The sequence below is a fragment of the Acanthisitta chloris genome, unplaced genomic scaffold (genome assembly GCF_000695815.1).
Source record: "Acanthisitta chloris isolate BGI_N310 unplaced genomic scaffold, ASM69581v1 scaffold27687, whole genome shotgun sequence".
Taxonomy (NCBI): domain Eukaryota; kingdom Metazoa; phylum Chordata; class Aves; order Passeriformes; family Acanthisittidae; genus Acanthisitta; species Acanthisitta chloris.
Window position 1 is genome coordinate 38498 of NW_008682528.1, and position 21339 is coordinate 59836.

At 37.6% G+C, this 21339-nt stretch overlaps 1 protein-coding gene across 2 annotated transcripts in view; it reads left to right on the forward strand.

Moving 5' to 3' along the window:
- SNX9 (sorting nexin 9) overlaps positions 1-19382 on the forward strand; it is a 39878-nt gene extending 20496 nt beyond the window's left edge. For both annotated transcript variants that reach the window (XM_009078563.1, XM_009078564.1), the window contains exons 6-17: positions 130-214; positions 911-1036; positions 1319-1436; positions 4137-4267; positions 5517-5620; positions 8124-8227; positions 10816-10893; positions 13766-13842; positions 14712-14801; positions 16201-16315; positions 17740-17831; positions 19328-19382. In XM_009078563.1, coding sequence (XP_009076811.1) covers positions 130-214; positions 911-1036; positions 1319-1436; positions 4137-4267; positions 5517-5620; positions 8124-8227; positions 10816-10893; positions 13766-13842; positions 14712-14801; positions 16201-16315; positions 17740-17831; positions 19328-19375 — 1168 coding nt within the window. In that variant the 3' untranslated portion in view covers positions 19376-19382. The remainder of the gene's footprint in view (positions 1-129; positions 215-910; positions 1037-1318; positions 1437-4136; positions 4268-5516; positions 5621-8123; positions 8228-10815; positions 10894-13765; positions 13843-14711; positions 14802-16200; positions 16316-17739; positions 17832-19327) is intronic.
- Positions 19383-21339: the final 1957 nt, after the last annotated feature.

Genomic DNA, 21339 nt, shown 5'->3' on the forward strand with positions numbered 1-21339 from the left:
TAATTCACTTCAAGTCTTTTCTATACTTGAGAAATACTAAGGGTTTTTTTTCCGATAATGGCAGGTAATTCTGCATATGTCAAAGGAAGGAGAATACGGAATAAACTTATTGTTTCATTTTATTGTTAGATTTCCTGGATTTGCAAAACCTGGGATGGAACAGTATCTGTTGGCAAAGCAGCTAGCAAAACCCAAAGAGAAAATTCCCATAATTGTAAGTTGGGGACATGTCCGTAATTTTTGTGTGTGGGTGGTATGGTTTGAGGTTGGGTTTTTGATTTGTTTGGCTAGGTTTTTAATCCTTCTCACCTTTCCCTTTTTTTCCAATTGAGCTTTTAGCCTCAGGGTTGCTATATGTATTTGGGTCACGAGAAACTGATACTGAACATTAAAATTAGAAATAGAACTGTCATTAGAAATGGTAAATGTGATGGTTCAGCATTACATGTGATCATGAAAATAAACATTTTGGGGGATTAGGAGGAAGAGCAAAGGCATTACACTGTCCATTAGTTATCTATATAGTTACACATCATATGACACTATACATTAGTTATCTAGATAGTTATACATAGAAACTACATTTGTATAGGTTTGCAACATTCCATCCTGATGGTCAGGTCATTGTCTCATCTAAAAATCAAACTCTTCTAGATATGTGCTGTTCTAGTGAAATGTGGTTGAAATAGCCATAGAATTGACCACACCTTTGCTATTTGGGAAAAATTGTGAAGTACAGAAGAAGATTAACTTGTTTGTAGTTAGTCATCTCTGGTTACATGAAATCTGTCTATTTCCAGACTCTGCCTCTCAGTGAAATCAACAGAAACTCAAGTGAAGAAATACTTGTCCTTGTTTGCAGGTGGTACAACATGATATATTTAAAGATAATATTTGCAATTTCTTACAGATTGGTGATTATGGCCCAATGTGGGTGTATCCTACCTCTACATTTGACTGTGTGGTGGCAGATCCCAAAAAAGGTTCTAAAATGTATGGTCTCAAGAGCTACATTGAATATCAGCTGACCTGCACTGTAAGTGTATCTGAAACAGGATCTTTTGTCTCGCGAAGATGTGTTGTTTGTATATATCAATAATAGAGTTTGTGTGACTTGGCAAGAGCATTTTAAGAGTGGTAGTTGACACACGACTTTCCCCGAAAAGCTGCTTTGTTCTTGCATTTCAAGTTCTTCTGTAATAAGGCTCTAAATCATAAATTAAATTTACATTCCGCGTAGTTGCCGTTCTGGTCATGCTTGTTTTATGTCACTGTCTGTAGATGCCTGTCAAAGCTGAGAGTTGTGTTTCTCTTGCAGAACACTAATCGGTCTGTCAACCACAGATATAAGCACTTTGACTGGTTGTATGAGCGGCTCCTGGTTAAATTTGGATTAGCCATTCCAATCCCTTCTCTTCCAGACAAGCAAGTAACAGGTAATTATTCCCCATTGTGAATTCATGGAATGGGAAATAAGGAAATTACTTTTTTTATAAGGTTCAGTTATTCCTTACTGTTTGTTTATCCTGTCATTTTTAAAGAAGTATCAAAAACCTTCCAACCTTTCACCATTCAATGTTTATTATGAGCTGTGATGGCTGATTGATAATCAAATGCCAGTACTAAGAGAATCATTTCAGAACTCAGATTTAATTATCTAGTCCAGTGATTTTTAAAAAAGGTAATTAAAAGCAAACAAAAAAGCCCCCTCCTAGTTACTATATAGAATAGTATTACTGGAGAGAAGACATAACTGCTGTTCCATATTTGCTGATTGTTTGAACAAATGTTTTTGATCGTTTTTTTGGGGGAGGGGAGGGGGCATTGTATTAGGTTTTGTTTGGCTTTCTTTTCTTTTGCATTTGATCATACATATGTTATATTGTACAAGCTTTGAAGCAAAGCTCCCAGAGGAAAGGGACGTCCCCTGACAAACTGGGGCTTTTCGCTCACAAGTAAAATGTTGCAGCTGTTTTTCCTGTTGCTTGATTTCACACTTGATTTAGAAAGCATCTTTCATTCATATAGCATTCTGCTCTGGTTAGATGTCAGTTCAGCTTGACCAAACTCACTGAAGCTTGTGGAAATCTTTTATTCTGACTTCAAGCAAAGTGAGATTGGTCCCTTTAAATGCACATAAGTTCATTCATTGCAATAGAATATGGCAATGCCTACGCATTTTCGGTCGTCTCTGGCTTCCATTCTACAAGGATGTGCTAGAGTCCACATGAAGAAAAGAATAGATACCTGTGTAGGAGGAAAATGCATTACTTTTGGCTATTTCGACTCGTATGTTTTCTGGTAAGATTTTTATACAGCCTTTAAGACAAGTAGCCAAAACCAAACATACAAGAGCCGGCACGTCGCCAACCACGTGGCTGTGGGCATCACTGGAAATGCAGCAACTCTGCTGTGTTTGAAGAAAGCTAAGCATTGATGAAGTTGCTGGGATAAATGCCGAGGGAACTGAAAAGTGAGGAAGTGGCTTCTTCCCCTTTGCCTCGTGTTTAGAATTGACCAGCACTTTTATTTAAACATGTGCATGTGGGCTAAAGGAAACCAGAAGACCTGATGGGATCTCTAGACTTCATTGTAACTATATCTTTAAGGACTCAGGAGTCTGGCATCACAGTTAAACATTGCATGTGGATTTCTGTCTTCAGGAGTCTGAGAGAAAATAATTTGCCTCATTCCAAAAATTAAAAACACCAAACGTGCCTCTGTCTAAAACATTACAGGGAAGCTTTGGAAAAATGGTGCTTAACTTTCACTGTGTTTAGGAAACTTCTTTCTGAAGTCTGTCTAGAAAGGTATTTCTGTCTGTTGGTCTTGATAAAGCAGACTGACTTTGCTCAGGATCTGCTTTGTTTTTGCTGGTGATAATATACTTAATAACCAGCCTGTTACTGTTTTACTGCTTTGCATTTCTTGCAGGAACCTTGTGGAGATTTCTGTATGGGTGTAAAGATGAAACAAAGTATTACTGAAGGATATATAATGTCCCTTCTGTAGTGGTTGATTTATTTTATTATTTCTTTTGCTAATTTGCAGAAAAAGTGCTCATACCCAAACTCCATTTTTCATTGGTTGTGTTGTTTACCTGCTAGTCTTGCTAGTTTCTATATGTGCAAATAAACAAATCTCAAAACCCCAAATCACAAAAAACTCAACCTTGTGGAGCTGCTGCCACAGTTAACTATACAGTAGAATTTTATTGAAAGAGTATGTGTGTTCAAGGCTTGTCATTTGTGCTGCTGTGGCAATCAGAAGAGTTGGGTGCTGGAGGAGTCTCATTCTGTTCAAATACAGCCTATTCATTGGATGCTTTAGAAGTCTGGTGTCATGCATTTTTTAAAATTAGAAAGGGTTCTCTCAAGAAGGCACAGGCTGTGCTAAAACTAAAAGGTTATTGCAAATACACAGTCATGATGCACTACTAGTTGTAAAAAAAAATATTGGTTACTTACTTGGTTTGGGTTAAAAAGCTCTTTACCAAAAAAATCAGTTGCACTGTTACATGTATGTATATATTCTAACCAGTTTATACATATGATTTATTTAGATGATTTTTTCCTCCCAGTTTACCTGTATGGAAATATATTTATAGGAGGTGTTGCTTTTTAAATCTGCAACTCGTATTTGAGCGGTCTAATTTTATGGGGTTTTTAGCAGTCCAATTTCACTGCTTTGTTAGCTAGTACATGGCAGCTTGTAAATTAAGTCGTTCCTTTTTCTCCAGTGTTTGTGAGCCTTATATTGGCCACAAAGTTACTAGACAGTATCAGAAAAATATCTGCATTCTGAGCCTGTGCCTAGCTTCTCTCTTGGGTCATCTGAATACCTAATTTTTCCATCCAAAAATGTATTATTTTTTTTCCCCAGACATGTATTTGAATTGTGTGTGGGTATTGTGGTTTTTTAATATTCCCTGGTAATCTTAAAAAGGAGGAGGACTCTTGGTCAGTAAGCAATAGATTATAATTTAAGGTTCTTCTGATTTCTCAGCATATTTCTTTCTTGTAAGTTCTGAGTTAATAACTTGCGAGATAAATTACTGGTTCTGTTTGAATTTAAACAACAAAAAAATGGAGGGTGCTAGAGTAGAAATGTAACAATTGTTGTTCACTATGTAACAGGGCGCTTTGAAGAAGAATTTATCAAAATGCGCATGGAGAGGCTGCAAGCTTGGATGACAAGAATGTGTCGCCATCCTGTTGTCTCAGAAAGTGAAGTTTTCCAGCAATTTCTCAATTTCCGAGATGAGAAGGTAGGAAATAAAGTTCACACACAGGCTGAGATTGAGGAATTGCTGTCCCCCCACAATCCCCCTTTGAACCAAGGGTTCAGCTCTGTAGCTACCTCATTTCCCTCATACTGACTCTGTGGGCAGTAGTGATGGCCTGGAAACTGCTGCGTTTCCTAACTCAGCTGATTGATCACTGTGAGTCAGAAAGTTGTTCATGTGAAATGTTATACAGCATTCCAGCAGAGTTGTGCTCTTCAAAGTGGCCTTGTTGCCAGTCTTTTAAGGGACAGTTTATGTCCTCCAGCCGAATAGGAACTTAAATATATATGAGTGTGTTGTTATGTATGAACATCTCATTTGGCTGTTGTTCTGCTCCCTCTGCTGCACTCTGATTGGACAGAGACACAATCACTGTGGTCTCCTGATGCTGATTGCTAGCAAAAGCCACTTCATAGCAGATCTGCCTTCTGTTATATTTAAAAATAAACCTGCTGCCCACAAAAGCACGTTTTTTTCACTGAAATGCATTGTAATAGCATCATACTGCAGTCATACCTGATAAAATCAGCCTTTTTTCCTTCCTCCCCTGCACTTTAATATGGTTTTAATATCTTCACCTTCAGTAAATAATGTTTTTTTCACATCTGAGCTCCAGCTCTGTTACTAATTTTGGGAATCTTCTGATGATGAAATAAACAGGAAAACCAGAATTATTTTACGATTCTGTAAGTAGAGGCTTAATAACATAGTAAGTAGTAATCCTAGTGAAGTGCTGTTTGGATGGCTAGTAGAGAATTGTACAATTGTGCTAGCTAGTCAGCAGTTCTTAGTTTCTAACTCATGGATGGCTATCAACAGAACAGATGTTGCAATACACATGGAATTTTTATCCTTTTTATCTGTTCCCACTAAGAATTTAGTATGGTGCTTGCATAATAGTTTTGTGGTCTTCTTGAGCAGCTTTTGATACCAGACTTAGCACATGTGCAGACAGCTGAATATCATTGCTCTTACACTGTATTTCAGTAATATACAAGAAGGGTCTGTTGATGCCATAATCTAGAAAACAAAGTGCAGAAAGGAGGAAGGGGGCGAACTTTGGGAAACTCTTAAGAAACCTTGACTCCACTGAAACTCTGATCTAAAAGGTTTTAATTTATAGGTGGTCTGTCAATTAACATTTCTAAACATTTCATTCACTCCTTAAGTACATGCCCTTAAAGAAGCATGAACAGTGATGGTCAGACTTTGTCTCCTTTTCTTTCTTTAGGAGTGGAAAACTGGAAAGCGGAAGGCAGAAAAAGATGAAACTGTAGGAGTCCTGATCTTTTCTGCGATGGAACCAGAAGCTCCTGACTTGGACATGGTAGAAATGTAAGGTGGTTTCTTTTTGCATGGGCATTATGCATCTGGGTATACAACAGATACTGAGCTAATACAAAACTCGACTAGTAAGCATGCATGTGGATTTGAAAAAGTATCTATCAAGGCAGAGTTGAAAAAATGTTTAAATATGAGATTTTCATATCAACTCCCCCAAAACTTCATGTGATGTTTCTTTGACTTCAGTGGCTGAATAGTGATCCTAAAACAACTTAAACAAAACTCATTGATGGTATAGAGTACTGGCAGATCCTATGGAGTTTTATATTGCCATGGAAGTATATTTTGATCTTTAATCCTTCACCAGTCCCAAAGCGAGTTAGACCTAGCAAGAAGGTTAGGATAACTCCAGACAGATCATCGAGGAAAACAGTGTTTCTGTAAAGTAGTTGTACATAATGCACACACAGTGTGATTCTAATATTTGTAATCCATGGAAAGCTGTTAAAAAGTTATTGAAATTACCAAATTTCATTTTAAATAGGTTGATACAATTTTGGGGATATCATTCTGGAAGTGCAAATGGATATATTTATGTATGTATATGTTATATATACGTACACTTTTTAATGTATAGTTCTATTGGTGATAGACCTTTGGGTTTCGTGGAGTGAAAGACTGGATTTATTCTGCAGCCTTTATTTCAATCCTTTAGGCTTAATTTTTCATAGAAGAGCTGTAGTATGCATGATGTGCTTTGCTTGCTGTCGTAGGACACAAACTTGGATAATGTTTTGTGTCTGCATGGATAAACTAGATAGAAGTGTTTGCAGTAGCAAAGCAGTAGTGTACATACACCAGGAGATATCCCAGCATGGGCTTTATCCAAGTGATGGATACAATAGCTGTGTGGCAGTTCTATACTGGTATAAAACCACAAACATTTTTAGGTCACTTCCGCTTTGAGCATGTGGATTTCAAACTTGACTACTTTTCTTAAGTGATGTGGTTTATATGTATCCATTGGTATAAAAGCTGAAGGTGTGAACAAGAGGGAGGATTTTGTACATAGGGTGGAGGAGAGAGTCTCCTTTATACAGAACCCTGGCAGAGAGCAACCAGCATATGGTCTGCTAAACAATTTGTCCCCAAACAGGGGCAGGGCAGCCAAGCAGCCCATGGGGAATGCTCAGCACAGGGTGAGGGTTTCTGGGCTGGGGCTGGCAGCCTGGAGTCATTCTGGGGAGCTACTTCCAAGCAGGGGTGGCTGTAACATCTCAGGTGTCCACATGTTCCATGGAGTGCCTGGGAGTGCTATTAAGTGTGTATGAGTGCAGTCTTCAAACCCATTACTCCTGTAAGTGGACAAACCAGCTTGTTCAATAATTCTTAAGTTCTTCAGTGCAAAGGTCATCTTCATTGAATCAATTTTGCTAGTACCTTGACAGTCACATCATCCTGGTTTTCATCAAAGGATGGTAACCCTGTACTGGGTCATGAGCTTTCTTTTTCCTATGATCATAATATCATAAAGTATGAAGTCCAGAAAATTAAAGGATATTTTGCTGCTCCGATAATGTGAGTAAAACAAGAACATCTTGGAAAGCCCAGGTGCTTTTTTGTGTGCAAATAACTCTTTGTGTGGAGTTTCCAGCTAAGGAAGGAAGTGGTGGTGGGGAGGTGGGAGGTGGTTGGACTGCAGCTGAAGCTGCTGCCCTGGCTCTGAGGTGCCACTGAGTGTCACTTTGCTGTGAGAGCTGTCTCATGCAGGCTTTGGCTGAGAGCATCTGTAAGATCTGATGCAGTTTAAATAATTCTCTTTGCAAATTATAAAGTCCTTATTTCTTTTTCTTTATATTGTGTAGTGTTCACAGATCATTACTGTGTATGCAGTGCTATGTTAATGGAAAACTTTGATAGCTGCATGAAAACATGCTTAAAGAGGAGCAAAAAGGCACATACTAATTCAGAATTTTCTTTTGAACATCACTGATTTATTTTTTCCCCCTATAACACAGCTCAGCACAATGGTATTGTGAATATAATATGAAATTATTTGTACGTATTTCCCTGGGAGAACTGCTATATTAATTTTTATTCAGCTATACTAGACTTCTCTTAAAGTATCTGGAAGAATTGCTTTCTTCATATTTTTTCATTATTGTATGATATTTACTACTTCTGTTACTCTAACATGTAATTTACTAACAACATGGGGTCCTTATATTTGTGTTAAGGGCTCTGGAGATGAATTTTCCTCAAATCAGATTTTGCTGTTCTGTAATTATTTGATCTCACTGGTAAGCATATTTAGGTAATAGCTTCTGTAGCTTTTAATAGAATTAACAATGCCTGTATCTATAGAGGGGAATTTTGAACTCTGGCAGAGAAAATGAATGAAACGAAATGACAGAGATTTCAAGGAATTGATTTCTTTCTCTGATATTTTTTAAAGACCGAATTGACACTACTAAATGTTTCTGTATTGTGTTTAAAGTTCACATTACGTGTCTATTAAACTGCTTTTTGGTTTTGCTTTTTCAAAACGCCACAGAGAACAGAAATGTGATGCAGTGGGTAGGTTCACCAAAGCAATGGATGATGGAGTGAAAGAGCTGCTGACAGTGGGACAAGAGCACTGGAAGAGGTGTACAGGGCGTAAGTGTCCTTCTGAACTCAGCAGTCACTTCTGTGTTGCTTTTCTCTTTATTTCTGTTACTGTTTGTTGTCTTTAATTCAAGGTACATCTTAACTCTAAAGGGAATCCTAAGTACTTACGAGTGCAGCATCATGGCTGCTTTCAGTGTCTGAGAGTATAAACTGTGCAAATTTTTTGTTGGTATGTTTGATGTGGGGTCTTTGTTAGTTCTTGGTTGGTTGGTTTTCCTTTCTTTATCTCATAAGAGAAGTATCTGGTCCCTGCCCATTGGTTTAAAAGTATTTTAAGTTAAATAATTCTAGTAACGCAGCTAAAGTCCTTGTTGGACCTGTTCTCAGCTATTTGTCGTTTATGTACATTTTAGTGGCATGGGCAAAGTAGACCTGTCTATTAGATGAAATCATAAATAATTGCATCTTATTAACCCCTTACTTAGGATTCTTGCATGCCAGGAGGAGTGATTTAAAGATGAAATGAGTTTAAGAGAAAAAGAAAAGGAAAAACAGCTTGATTCTGACTTAATCTTTAGCCCAATTCTTTTTTTCCTATCTTGTCTCTTCCTTCCCACAGATATTTAGGGTTGCAGAACTTCACACCAAGTCCCTATGACTCTGCCTGGGCTCTAATTTCCTAGTCCACAGCAGTGTTCAGTGTTTGTGGCCACCACAAGGCAGCTATTGAAAGAAGCAGGTACTACAGCTGAGGTTCATAATAAGAAATACTTCAGGGCAGGCTGTAGTGTCTGGCGACCAAAGACCTATCATAAATATCTCCTCAAATCTCCTTAATTTTTTCCTTTTATTTTTCCCCCCCTCCTTTTAACTCCCCCCCCAAAACATTGCCCCCAGACGCTGGAGTAAGTACATCTCCTGAGTTATCTTTTTGCCTCTTTCTAATCTAACACTGCAGTTGAATATCTGGGGCTGACCAGACAGAATGGGAAGTATAGAAGCCCAGTCTCTCATGGCAGTGATTACATGAGACTTTAGTATCTATAGGATATTAACTCTGAATTATTTACTTTTCCCCACTTTGAATGAGATGGTTTCCTTCTACACGTCGCTGACCCTCGTGCTGGTCAGAAATAGTCTAACACGTGACAGAGCTCTAACATGGTACAGATATTGCTTCACTAGGAAATTCTACTGAGGGGAAAGTGGAGAGCAGGGGAAGGAATAAGATTCCTCAGATGAGACTAGAAAAACAACTTTACTTTGCAGTTACAGAAGCAAACCAACTGTAGTTAAGGGCTGGCTGTGACTTGTGCTTACAGTAGAAATTCAGTATTTTTTCAACTGCTAAAATCTTGTGTTGAAAATTTTGCCTTTTAATTTTCCAGACATTCGTACTGAATAGAAAAAAAGAGACTGGTAAACTGAGACGTGCAAAACTGAAGTATCTCTTAGGTTTTAAGTTCCATGTCAGCTCTAGTCTTGACTCTTAATCAGATGTATTTTTGGCACTTGCTGAGCAATAGTTACATGCCTTCTATTCAATGATATTTAAAATAACTGACTGTGGAAACTTCTTAAATGCAAGTGAAAAGAAACCAAGTATTCTTCACTGAAGTTTCCACTGGGGATTCAGTAACAAATTAATGGCTGACAACAGAACTCTAGTACCTTGAATCATACTTCTTGTGTGAGACATACTAGTTGTAAATAATCTAACTTCTGGACAATAGCTTTATCAAAGATAATCAATAAAATTATGCAGTTTGGAGGGCTTGAGTTTTGGGTTTTGTGATGTTTTTTAATACCACACAAAGGGTTTTTTTTTCTGTAAAAATCAGGTTGTGTGGGATGCTAGAGCAGCTAAAAATGTTGTATTTACCTGGACAGTGTAAGCTTTGAATACAAATATTTGATAACAAAACCCATATCTACTTGGGATTTGTTTCTGCTAATACAGGTAGCATATAAAAAAGTGCTTTCACTTTTCAGATTGCTTTCTAGGCCTCTGGAGTGGTGCTATTCAAAGTGTTAATTATGAATGCACTCACTAATCACAGCTGATTGACTTAATTGTGATGAAGCAATTTATGCATGCATGTTCAATAAATAGATTATAAAACCCAAATTTATTATTCAGATACTTGCAACCATTTTTATTCCTAGATAATCTTTCTTTCTGGTGCCTGTAAATATAAAATCAACGATTTGAGGAGAGTTTGGGTATTATAAGCCTGTAAAATAATCTCCTCTCTTAAAATATTAATGAGGTCGGTTCTCCATATCATACTGCAGCACTTCCCCACCATGAGGGGGAGGAAAAAGCCCTCACTGTATGCATAGGAGGACTAAGCTAGGAGTGCAGTAAGATTTTATAAATTTTTTTTTTCTAATAGCATTCACAGTTTCCCCAGCTGTTTGTACCTTTCAAGAATCCAGATTGCAATTGCTTTATCCAGTTTTGGAACATGTGTAGCAGGGGAGGGGGTAAGAATGTGATTTTAAACATTTCACTAGAGAAAACGTAAAACTTTGTTTTTGACATCTGTTTCTATCAAGTTTTGGAAATGCTGCAGTTTTAGTCTCACCCTTATGGGTTTTTTTGTTTCTGTTTCCCCTCTTTCCTCCACTTTCAGCACTACCCAAGGAATACCAGAAGATAGGAAAAGCGTTGCAGAGCTTGGCGCTGGTCTTCAGCACTAGTGGATACCAAGGTACTTCTGAGCTTCGTTTATACTTTACTTAATAAGAGGTATTTTAATTTCAGCATGCTGCATTTTTTCCACGAAGATCTTAATGCTTTCCTCTTTGAGCTTCAGATGTCAAACATATATTCTGGAAAAACTACTGAAAACTTGCTTCCTTGAATATATTATGGGTTTTTTATATTCTAGTCTGCAGTTGTGTTTTCTCTCACTGTATAATCACGTGTCATGTGGCAGGTTAGTGGTGGTGAAGGAGTTTAGCTTGATCTCTTAATATATAATCTGGTTGCTGACTTGACTACCAAAAACATGCTGTAGTATTTTATGTGATATGAAAAGGAAAGGGAAGAAAATGTGGCCTTGAAAATAGCTGTTACAGAACTACTGTGTGATGTGCTTCATGATACAACAATTCTGCTTATTACAGTGTTTTGTAATCCATTGTGTGGGCTGAAGGGTTGGCTACTGTAGCCTTTTCTTGTCCTTCACCTTCACTTCTCCCCCAGGAGCTCTAAACTAGAGCCTGTTGTGTTAGGTATCAAAGTTGTGGGAGGGAAAAAGGAGGGCATCAATTGCTCAAAGTTATCCTAAAAATACAGTCTTTAGGCCAAACATAAAATTCTGCTTTGATATGTTAAACTCTGCTGATGTCTTCCAGATAACTGGAAAATATTTCCTCATATACAGAGGGAGTCTACTGAGTCGATTTTGTCTGGGATTATCCTTTCAAATGTGTCTGGTTGTTTTTGTTTGGGAGTTGTTCTTTTCCTAGACTTGATAGCAAAATTGCTGTTCTAAAACACTGAATGTTATAGCATAGAGGCTTCCTGAAATTTTTCGTCTTGGAACTTTTAGTTGACTGGTACTTACTCTGACTGCTCATTTATCCCTTGCTTTGTACTCTTAAAACATTTTGCCCCATAAACCATATATTAAAGAGCAACCTTCTGAGGCTCAGGGTTTCTGCTGCTGGGAGCACTGGAAATAGGTATAGTCCCCATAGTTTGCTCTCATCTGTGCTCTGTACTTGAAAAGGATGACTGCTGAGTTGGAATTGGAGCATAGCACATTGCCTCAAAAGTAATTTTGGATGTGAGAACAAAGCAGGGGATTTGCATGGTTATGTACTCTTAGCATGGCTAGAACACTGTAAATCCTGGCCAGATAGAATCTGTAGCAAGAATTCTTGAGAAAGGACTGGTGATTGCTGGAACTGTAACATGTTCTTTTGCAAGGGTAAAGGGAAAACAATATGGCTTAAAGCTAGGATACAAAATTGCCAATCAGCCATACAAAGGAAAACTTCAATTTGATTTCCAGCATCTTTGAATGATAGGAAAAAATAGATTCCGTGATGCTTTGCTGTTTGCCCAGCTGTACCTGGTTGCACCCTACTGCTTTGTTGAGGAAAATGCCCTTCCTACAGATGCCTTTGCCCTAATACCACGTATTTCACTCTTTTCAATAACTGGTACACCAGTGTATTTTTTTTTCAAAATCAATCATGTACAGGATTCTTTGCTTTTTATTTTGAGTTTTCAGGAAGAGAGAGCAAATACAATGCACATGTGACTTTAGAAGTTTTCATCATTGCTGCCCTCTGTCCTGCCTACTGTTCATGTACAATTTCACTTGATGGTTTTATCAGGTACAGGTCTGTGGATTTAGCTGAGTCCGTGCAAGAGATGTAAGCACCTAGATTTAAACTGATAGGATGCAGCTTTCCTGATTTCAATATTTAAAAGAGGTCACATTCCTTCAAATACAGAAGTACTAACTAGGCTGAGTATGAGGTATGATTTTTCTGGAGTATCAGTAAAGAGGAGTGGCTCATTCAGCCATACTTAAAGGCACTCAGTTCAGCATCTGTTGTGTGCTGGATCTCTTTGTCCTTGTTTTTGTCTGAAAGTATGAGAAAAATAATTTTTTCTTAAACTGAAATTTGATATCTGCAAACTATACCTTCCCCTTTCTACTCTCTATCTCTACCTCAATTTGCTTTCCATGCTGTTGACTACATGCTTTGGACAAGCTAACAAGGATGAAAAAAGCTTGTGTTGCTTTGGGAAGGTGAAGTGGCATGAAAAATAAAAGAATGTAAGGCTTGTTTCCATCTTTGTCCCACGTAGTCATGTCTTGCTAGTAATACAGTGTTATGAGTGCTTGTGGTGTTGTCTAGCTTAGGATTTGTGGTGATGTCTGTATTGTTAAGTGTAGATTGTAGTGCCCTTTGCTCTGTTTCATATGATGGTGAAAGTTAGAAATTCACTCTGAAAAGTAGTGATTTTTAGAGGGCTTGAAAAATATTAGCTAAGAGTTCCCTAAAGGGTCAGAAAGCTTGTTAGCAAGGAAAAAAGTTATTTGAGCCTCCTTCTGCTTTTCTGATCTTCAAATGGTTATGGTCCAGGACTGTTGGAGAGCTCAGGGCTAGTAGCATCACTGCTCTGTAGGGCATTGTGGAGAATTTACTGCTTATAAGCTATAAAAAGAATTTATTAAAAATCAGAACAGCAGGTGTTCTTCAGCTTTGTTAGTCTATCTTCTAGTGTCACCCTCCTCATTCTTCTTTCTTTTCCGCTCTAGTAGGCTTCCTGTTGTCTCATGTGGGGGAATATCTGTGTATTTAAATTACATAAAATTATGAAATGTGGAGGCAAAGAGTGCTACTACTGTGGTAGAACATTAATTTTCTACAAGATCTTTGGTTTTCCTCCTTGAATATTTTTTCTAAATTCTTTATTACTGCTGCTTTATTATTATAAAAGGCAGGCTAGGCTTTTATTATTGTAAAATAAGCTCTTCTGTAAATTTGCCTTGAATCGAGGGAAGTTTCTTGTTGTAATTGACATACTGTAATTTGAACACTGATGTTTACTTTTAGGAGAATCTGATCTCAATGGAGCAATAACAGAAGCAGGGAAAACCTATGAAGAAATTGCCAGTCTTGTAGCAGATCAGGTAGGAGTGTTATGAATGCATTGCCATAGTGTGTACAAACATACCACCTGTTTGGATCACTTCCGACTTCGGAGTTTTAATTCTGCTAAAACATCACTATCAGTGCTGTAGACCAGTTAAATGAAATTGCTGCTAACACTTTTAAATGCACTTTAATCTTTTGTTCTGCTGTGTGTCAGCATAGGGGGGATGTGATGGGTGGGTGTTGCAGTTGGATCAGAAAGCTCACACTCTGGTTTCCAAAATACTGAAATGATTGTTCCCTCTTTAAATGTGTTTCATTACTGATAGAAAAGAATGATATTTAATGAAGGGGAAGGTTTCTGCCTTCCCTGTGCATTCCCCAAATATCTACAAGATCCAGATCTTGGCTGTATTTTGTTGCTGTGACATGCAGTTGCCTGATTCAAGAAAAATGTAGCTTAAATAAACTTTGATTGGTGTTCAAGTCATAAATTGATCTTTAAGCTTAGTCTCCAAAATGCAGATCATCTTTATCTCAAGGTTGAATCTGAAGGTTCTTAAAATAGCTTTCCAAGTTGACAGCTAAGGAGATCCACCTGTGCATGTGCATATTTGTATATGTAATGATATTATGCTTGTAATGAGGTTGTGTTAGTAATTCCTCTTGAGTGAAAATGTAAGGTAAAACCTCTCAGTTCATAAGCTAGTGTTGAGTAAAAGAAAGAACAGAGGCATCTGCTCACTGATGCTTGAAACCTTACTCTAAAAAACTTACATTTTAATAAAAACCTCACTGTATTTGTCACCCTTTCTTCCCCTTCACCATTTTTTGGCATCATAGTTTGTTTTCTGTGATGTTAATATGTCACAGATACTTTTACTAATGCTTACACTTTGTTTATTAGCCAAAGAAAGATCTTCACTTTTTGATGGAAACAAATCATGAATATAAGGGATTTCTTGGTTGCTTCCCTGACATCATAGCAGCTCATAAGGTATGTGAGGGGCCTTTCTTTTTAAGGGTTGGGCAGTAGGGACACCAAGAAAAGTGGTGGTATGGTACACTGCATTTGTGAATCAGCCTGGCCCCTGCTTCTAGTGACAATGAAAGTTTCTGTGAAACTGGTTGTATTGATTTTTAAAATAAGTACTTAGAGGGGGAGGGAAGCTAGAACTTATCTCAAGATTTGAGAATATCATTACTTTCTGCTATAGCAGTGAAAGGTTCATTATTTTCTTCAGGTTAACTTCATATCTCAATGTGGTGAATAGCAGTAGTGTAAATTTGTAATACTTGAGTCTTACATGGTGGTTGATACAAATATTGTACAAATATTGTAGGAAAACTAGTGTTACTTATATGGCTGACTTACTGATATGTGATAAATAATCATGCACTGCCTAGAAGTTCTTTAATATAAAAAAAACAGAGATTACAGCTAATATTTCTGGGAGGAATAAAAAAACAGATTACAGCTAATATTTCTGGGAGGAAAAAAAAATAAAACACCAGCAGCAAAAAGCATCTGCTTTGCTCTCTGTAATGCAAAGGCCATGGTGTCTAGTTTTGGATATTCTGCCCTTTTTTTGGTCATAGTGTTTTTCTTATGCTCATGGGCCTGTTGTAATGTATTTCAGGAAACTAAAAATTGTGAAGTATTAAACAAGTACACAAGTATCTGGGGTGGTTTTTTATCACTTGAAGTGTGAAATGTATTAAACAAGAACATACTTCTGAGAGCAACAAAGAGATAAGCGTATCAGATGTGTGTATTCTTTCTTCAGGACATTTACAGTACCTCATCCCACAGAATCATTGGGGTAAAGTACCATAAAAGGAGAAGAAATCTTTTTAAAACTTGAAACATAAACCTACTGCCAAGAGATATGTAAATAGATTGTCTTGAATGTTTGGCAGAAATACATTGTGAAGGGGAGGCATATCTTTTTATGCTTGTTTTTATGTGACACAAGGATTTTTCTGAATTGATGGTTATACATTGCAATGAGTTCTCTTGGAAAATAGTTTGTTGTCTTATATTGTATAATGTGCAAATAAAGTTCTACGGGCATTTGGTAGTTTGAAGCTTATGGATGTCAGTTTGTTGGTCAGCTGTATTTTGAAACTTGGTCCTTTTGTATATATCCTTGTGTATTACTGCCTGTACCTAACTCAGTTTGCTAGTGACTCTGTTCATGCCTGTGTTTGAAGTCACTTTTTGCAAGGACTCTTGAAAGGCATAAAGTGAGATTAAAAACTTTGGATGAAAATGTGGGAAGGCAGAATTGGTCATTGTGTGTAGCATGTAAGCTCAAAATGTGACTAGTGGCATTCTAGATTACTATGAAGACCTCTAAGTTGACTCTTAATATTTCTGCATTTGATTTCTACAGGGAGCAATAGAAAGAGTGAAGGAAAGTGATAAACTAGTTGCAACCAGCAAAATAACGCCGCAAGACAAACAGAACATGGTGAAACGTGTGAGCACCATGGCTTATACACTACAAGGTAAACCAAATTTTGAGCTAAATGGTAATGCTGTAGACCTCTGAAGGACATATCTTAAGTGACAAACTTTGAAAGAAAATCTTCGTTCTACCAGGAATAAGAGCAAGGCATGGGTTGTTGGTGTGTTACGGGCTTTTTGTGACCTGCTTAGATTTTCTTAAATTGCAGTTATTTTGCCCTACACCCCTTATTTTTTTTCCCCAGAATCTCACACTGCTATTGCAAAAGAGAGATCTTTTGAAAATGCGATTAAAGAAACTTGCAACAACTAAGTGATAAAGTCTCAAATGAAAAGTATGGAGCCTGGTGCAGGAAGCAGTTCATCATGTGCAGAAGTGTTTTTCTGACTCATGGTTTAGTCAGACATGATCCAATTAAGATTCATGTTCTTGTGGATTATATTTTATTGCCTGGATGTTCTTTGAATGAACCTTTTCCTCTTTAGGTTAGAGGTGTTGTAAATATGAGCTGTAGCACATTGCACTTGAGAAACCAGGGAAATGAGGAGTCAAGGGCTCAGTCCTACAGGATATCAAGCCCTTAAGTGCATTGAAGTGCATCCTGTTACTGACTTCAGTGAGACCACTCATTGCTGAGGGAGTTGCATCTTTTTTTAGCTGACTTAAAGCCAGAAGTACTCAATATTTCACATGATGAAGTCAGAGCAGCACAAAAAATCGATTTGAAAAACATCCAAGAAAGCTTCCCACTCCCTTCTTCCTGATAACAGTGATGCAAGAGGATTGTGCTGTATTCCTGGTGATTGTGGAAGAGACCTCTATGATGGCTTTTACAACCTAGAATATTTCTTCTCCCTCTATTGGTATCTCAAAATATATCTAGCTTTTTCTTTCAGCCACAAGCTGTGATCTGACAAGAGATGTAGAAAGTGGTGAAAGGTGTTATGGATTCAGTGATGCTGGCTGTTAGGTATCTATTGAAACAGCCAGTCAAGAATGGGTCAAACACCACTTGCTGTATCTTTTTTTTTAAAAATAATTATTTTGAGCTAAATATTATTTTGAGCTGAATAAGTTGTGGCTTACAATTTGATATCCATAACCTTGGAAATCAAAGTCCTAGCCAAATTCTGTTAGAAATACTTCAGGAGAGAGCTTTTTTCTCAGTAGGAGAAAATTCTGCTTGTATTTTTTTATCAGATCTTTGTACACCTGAGTATTGTAACAAGAACCTGGCTTTGTCCAGGAAGTATCTGGATGGTGTAATTGACACCCTACCAGTTGTACAAACAGTTCCATCTTGAGCACTGCAGGCAAAGCAGGTTGTAGAAGCCTGAGAACAGTAACTGTGCTGGCAGGGCTGGACACTGAGCTTGTTGCACAGTAACTAACCTGAACTGAGTGAAACTGTTCCTAATTACAAATGCTTCTCTTAAAAAATTTGTCTCTTGGGTCTAATTGCAGCTGAGATGAATCACTTCCACAGTAACAGGATTTATGACTACAACAGTGTCATTCGTCTCTACCTGGAGCAGCAGGCACAGTTCTATGAAACGGTAAGGTACAGCATTCCAGTGCTAGTTTCTTGGCACATGCTGTGCTGCTACTTTTGTAAGAAATACTCACAGTACTTAATCCATCTTTTAGTATGAGCCTCTCCTCTCCTGTAGCACAGATACTTGAAGAATTGTATGAAATATTGTAAAAAAGCTTGTAAAAAAATGAACAAAACCAAAACCCAAAGAATGAGTTAAAATAATACTTTCCTATAGATACTATGCTGTGTTCACGAATGTCATACTAGGCCTATTAGAACTTAAAAACCAGTGTTCAGAAACATTATTGTGGACAGATTGACTTTTTTTTTTTTAATTCTCAATGCCATTACTAGGGTTACAAAGAATTTTAGTTCTGTGATACGCAGTAAGCAAGGCCTGCTGCACTGAATACAACAACAAAATGCTTGAACAAAGCTTTCCTCCCGTAGGATGGGCGTGAGAAGGGAAGCTTCTGTGATTTAAAGCCTCAGTTATATGAGTGTGGGGCAGGGGTAGTTTAGGCAACATTAAATATGTTAACTCTGAGAACTCAACCTACAGCCTTAGTCCTCATTTAACGTTGTTCTTATGTCTGTATTCCTTGTGGTTTTTGAAATTAAACCCAAGAACAAGTTTTCAGATGTGGTATGCTGATAGCACTTGTGAGTTTGAGTGGAACCTGACTGCTGTCACTTAAAGGATAAGTAAGTGGTTGCCCTTCACAGCAATAAAAGTTACTAGTGGTGCTTCAGAGGTATCTTTAGTGGATGACAAGTTCAGGTCCCCCATCAGGTTACTTTGCTTACTTTCTCTGACACATCCGATGGGGGTTAGGCATAGATTTCCCCTTTCCATCTTTCAGTCTCTTGTCTAGTGTATTTTGATTCTGGTTGAAGCCTCACCAGTTTCCTTGTACCAGTCCTTTCTCCCCCAGTACATGTTCACATGTGGGGAGTGTGCAGGGATGTTTCTGCCTTGGTTAAAAAAAAAAAATGTGTTTTGTTCCTGTACCTCTCCTGCATAGTGCAGTGCTAGGTAAGCAAACAGGCAGGATGACAGCTTTGCCTACAATGCATTCTTCAGCACAACCTGAGCACTGAAAGTACAAAATGAACAAGGCAAAGACCATATATATGAGAAGAAATGTCTTTGTAATGGAATGATATGAGAGTCCTACATACACAAAATCTGGAGTAAAACCTGTGCTGTACCTCTCCTGCATAGTGCAGTGCTAGGTAAGCAAACAGGCAGGATGACAGCTTTGCCTACAATGCATTCTTCAGCACAACCTGAGCACTGAAAGTACAAAATGAACAAGGCAAAGACCATATATATGAGAAGAAATGTCTTTGTAATGGAATGATATGAGAGTCCTACATACACAAAATCTGGAGTAAAACCTGTGGTTTTTCATCAGATGAGGGAACAATTGCTTTAATTTCTTAGCCTGCAATCATATTTCTGCACAGCATAAAGTGACTACCTATTAAATATGTTTTGTTTCTCTGTTTCAGATTGCACAGAAGCTGAGGCAGGCACTCAGCCGCTTTCCTGTGATGTAGAGTATAAAGAGTAGTCAACAATAAAGAACAACTCTGAAGTACTTTTCTGATGTGGGGGTAATGCTACTAAAAACTTGTTAGCCTCTGTCACCCAAAAGAAATCCTCAAAAAAGCAGAACCCCAACAAGAAGAATCAGTTGTAGGAAAAAAAGTATTATGTAAAATTTTACTTTATCAGCCTAAGTCATAAGATAAGGTTCTCTTATCTTGAATGCTCTCCCCTTTGTATTATTATTTAAATAAAAACAACTAGATAATGCTGTCAGTTATATGGATCTAAAGTATCAAACTGATATGTTGCCATGGACTTCATGAAGACTTGTGTCCATCAGATGTTCTTCCAAAAACTCTTAACATCAGCGTTACACATTTCTATCTTTTTTTTTCAAGTGGGAAAGACAAATGAGAAAATTACTTAATACTCATTATATTCAATGGAGCTCTCTAGTGATTCAGTAACCAGGAGAAATTATATTCATGTATGTTTCTGGCACATGTTGATGATAATCTCCTGAATTGAATGCTTTGTTCTTAAGTTTTGCTCCCCAAATGCAGCCATGGCATACTGCTCCCATTATGACTTTCGGTGAATATAATTCATTCTTTCCTTTCTTCTTTTTCCTTCTGACTAAATCTTGTACTTGTGGCATACCACCTCAGAGCTTATGTTGGGCTCACTCTTTCTCGCTATGCACTGTGTAAAAAGACAAAGTACAAACAAGGAATGAGCCATTCAGGAAGGTGTGAGAAACAGTTTTCCATCCCAGCACTTTGACACCCCCCTCCATGTTATGCCATAAGGCACTGGTGTTCCTCAGTGCAGTACAGGGCCAGCTTTCCCTCTGAGAGTTTGAAGTGTTTCAGCAGAGGGGACACTGCCACATCTAACCCCAACTAGTAGAAGTCCTCAAATTCCAGTTAAACTCAGGTCTTCTTGTAGTAGTATGGTGTGCTTTTGGATCAAGTTAACTTTTTGTTACCTTCTACTGCAAACTAAAAGTTGACAAAAGTACTGAATAACATCATTAGTTATCACACAAACTCTGTGTTTTGGTCATCGTCTTTTATCAAGTGGCTCAGTGTCCTCTTTTGTACTACTGAAATACCATTTGAGGCCTTGGCTTTTCACAGAGTCTAACCAAAAAAGCCATCACCAACTGTGTTCACAATGGGCACCAACTACAGTAATTAATGTCTTGCCATAGGCAAGCAGGAAAGCCAAAATGCAGTTTTTGCTAAAATGTGCCTAGAAAACAAACATTTTAGAAAAAAAAAGAATTAAAAAGGCATTTTAGCAATAAGCCATTCTAAGTGACGGGTACAGTCTTGCTGGTTCAATAGTTGCCTTACTCTGTTTTGCATTGGTGTTACTTCTGTGTGTTAGAAGGAAAATCTGGGTCTGCCTCAATAACGTGAAACCAAACCAAACAGGACTAAGCCTAAGTCTAGATGCTTTTCAGTGTCACGAGCTTTGTTCACGTTTTATGAACCTTGTCTTTTTCTCCTCCCAGTTTTAGTTGTTTGCTTCCAAAATTCCATAGCGCAGTGTTGTTTGATACAGCCATTTAAATATGTACAAATTGTAAAGAATATGTATAAATGTTTTACACCAAATGTAAGATCTGCTTGCATGTAGAAGCAGCTTATATAATAAATTGTTACGATGTGTACAGTAAATTCTGAAATCACTTTTTCAAGCCAGCATTTTTTTAGCATTTGTATATTCACTTTTTGGTAATGAAATCTCTTTGTAACAGACTCTTAAGTTGGGAGGGGGAAGTGGATTCTTTTTACTGATCTTTAAATAGCTCCATATGCACTAAAGTTGAAGGTTCTTTATCTTGAATAGATTGTTTTGGAATCTTAAGTGTAAGATGTGCATTTCCAGTGCAGGGAAGCTGTGACAGTAGCAACTGTGTCAGATGCAACATTTTTGGGGGAAAAAAAGAAAAAAGAAACTGTTT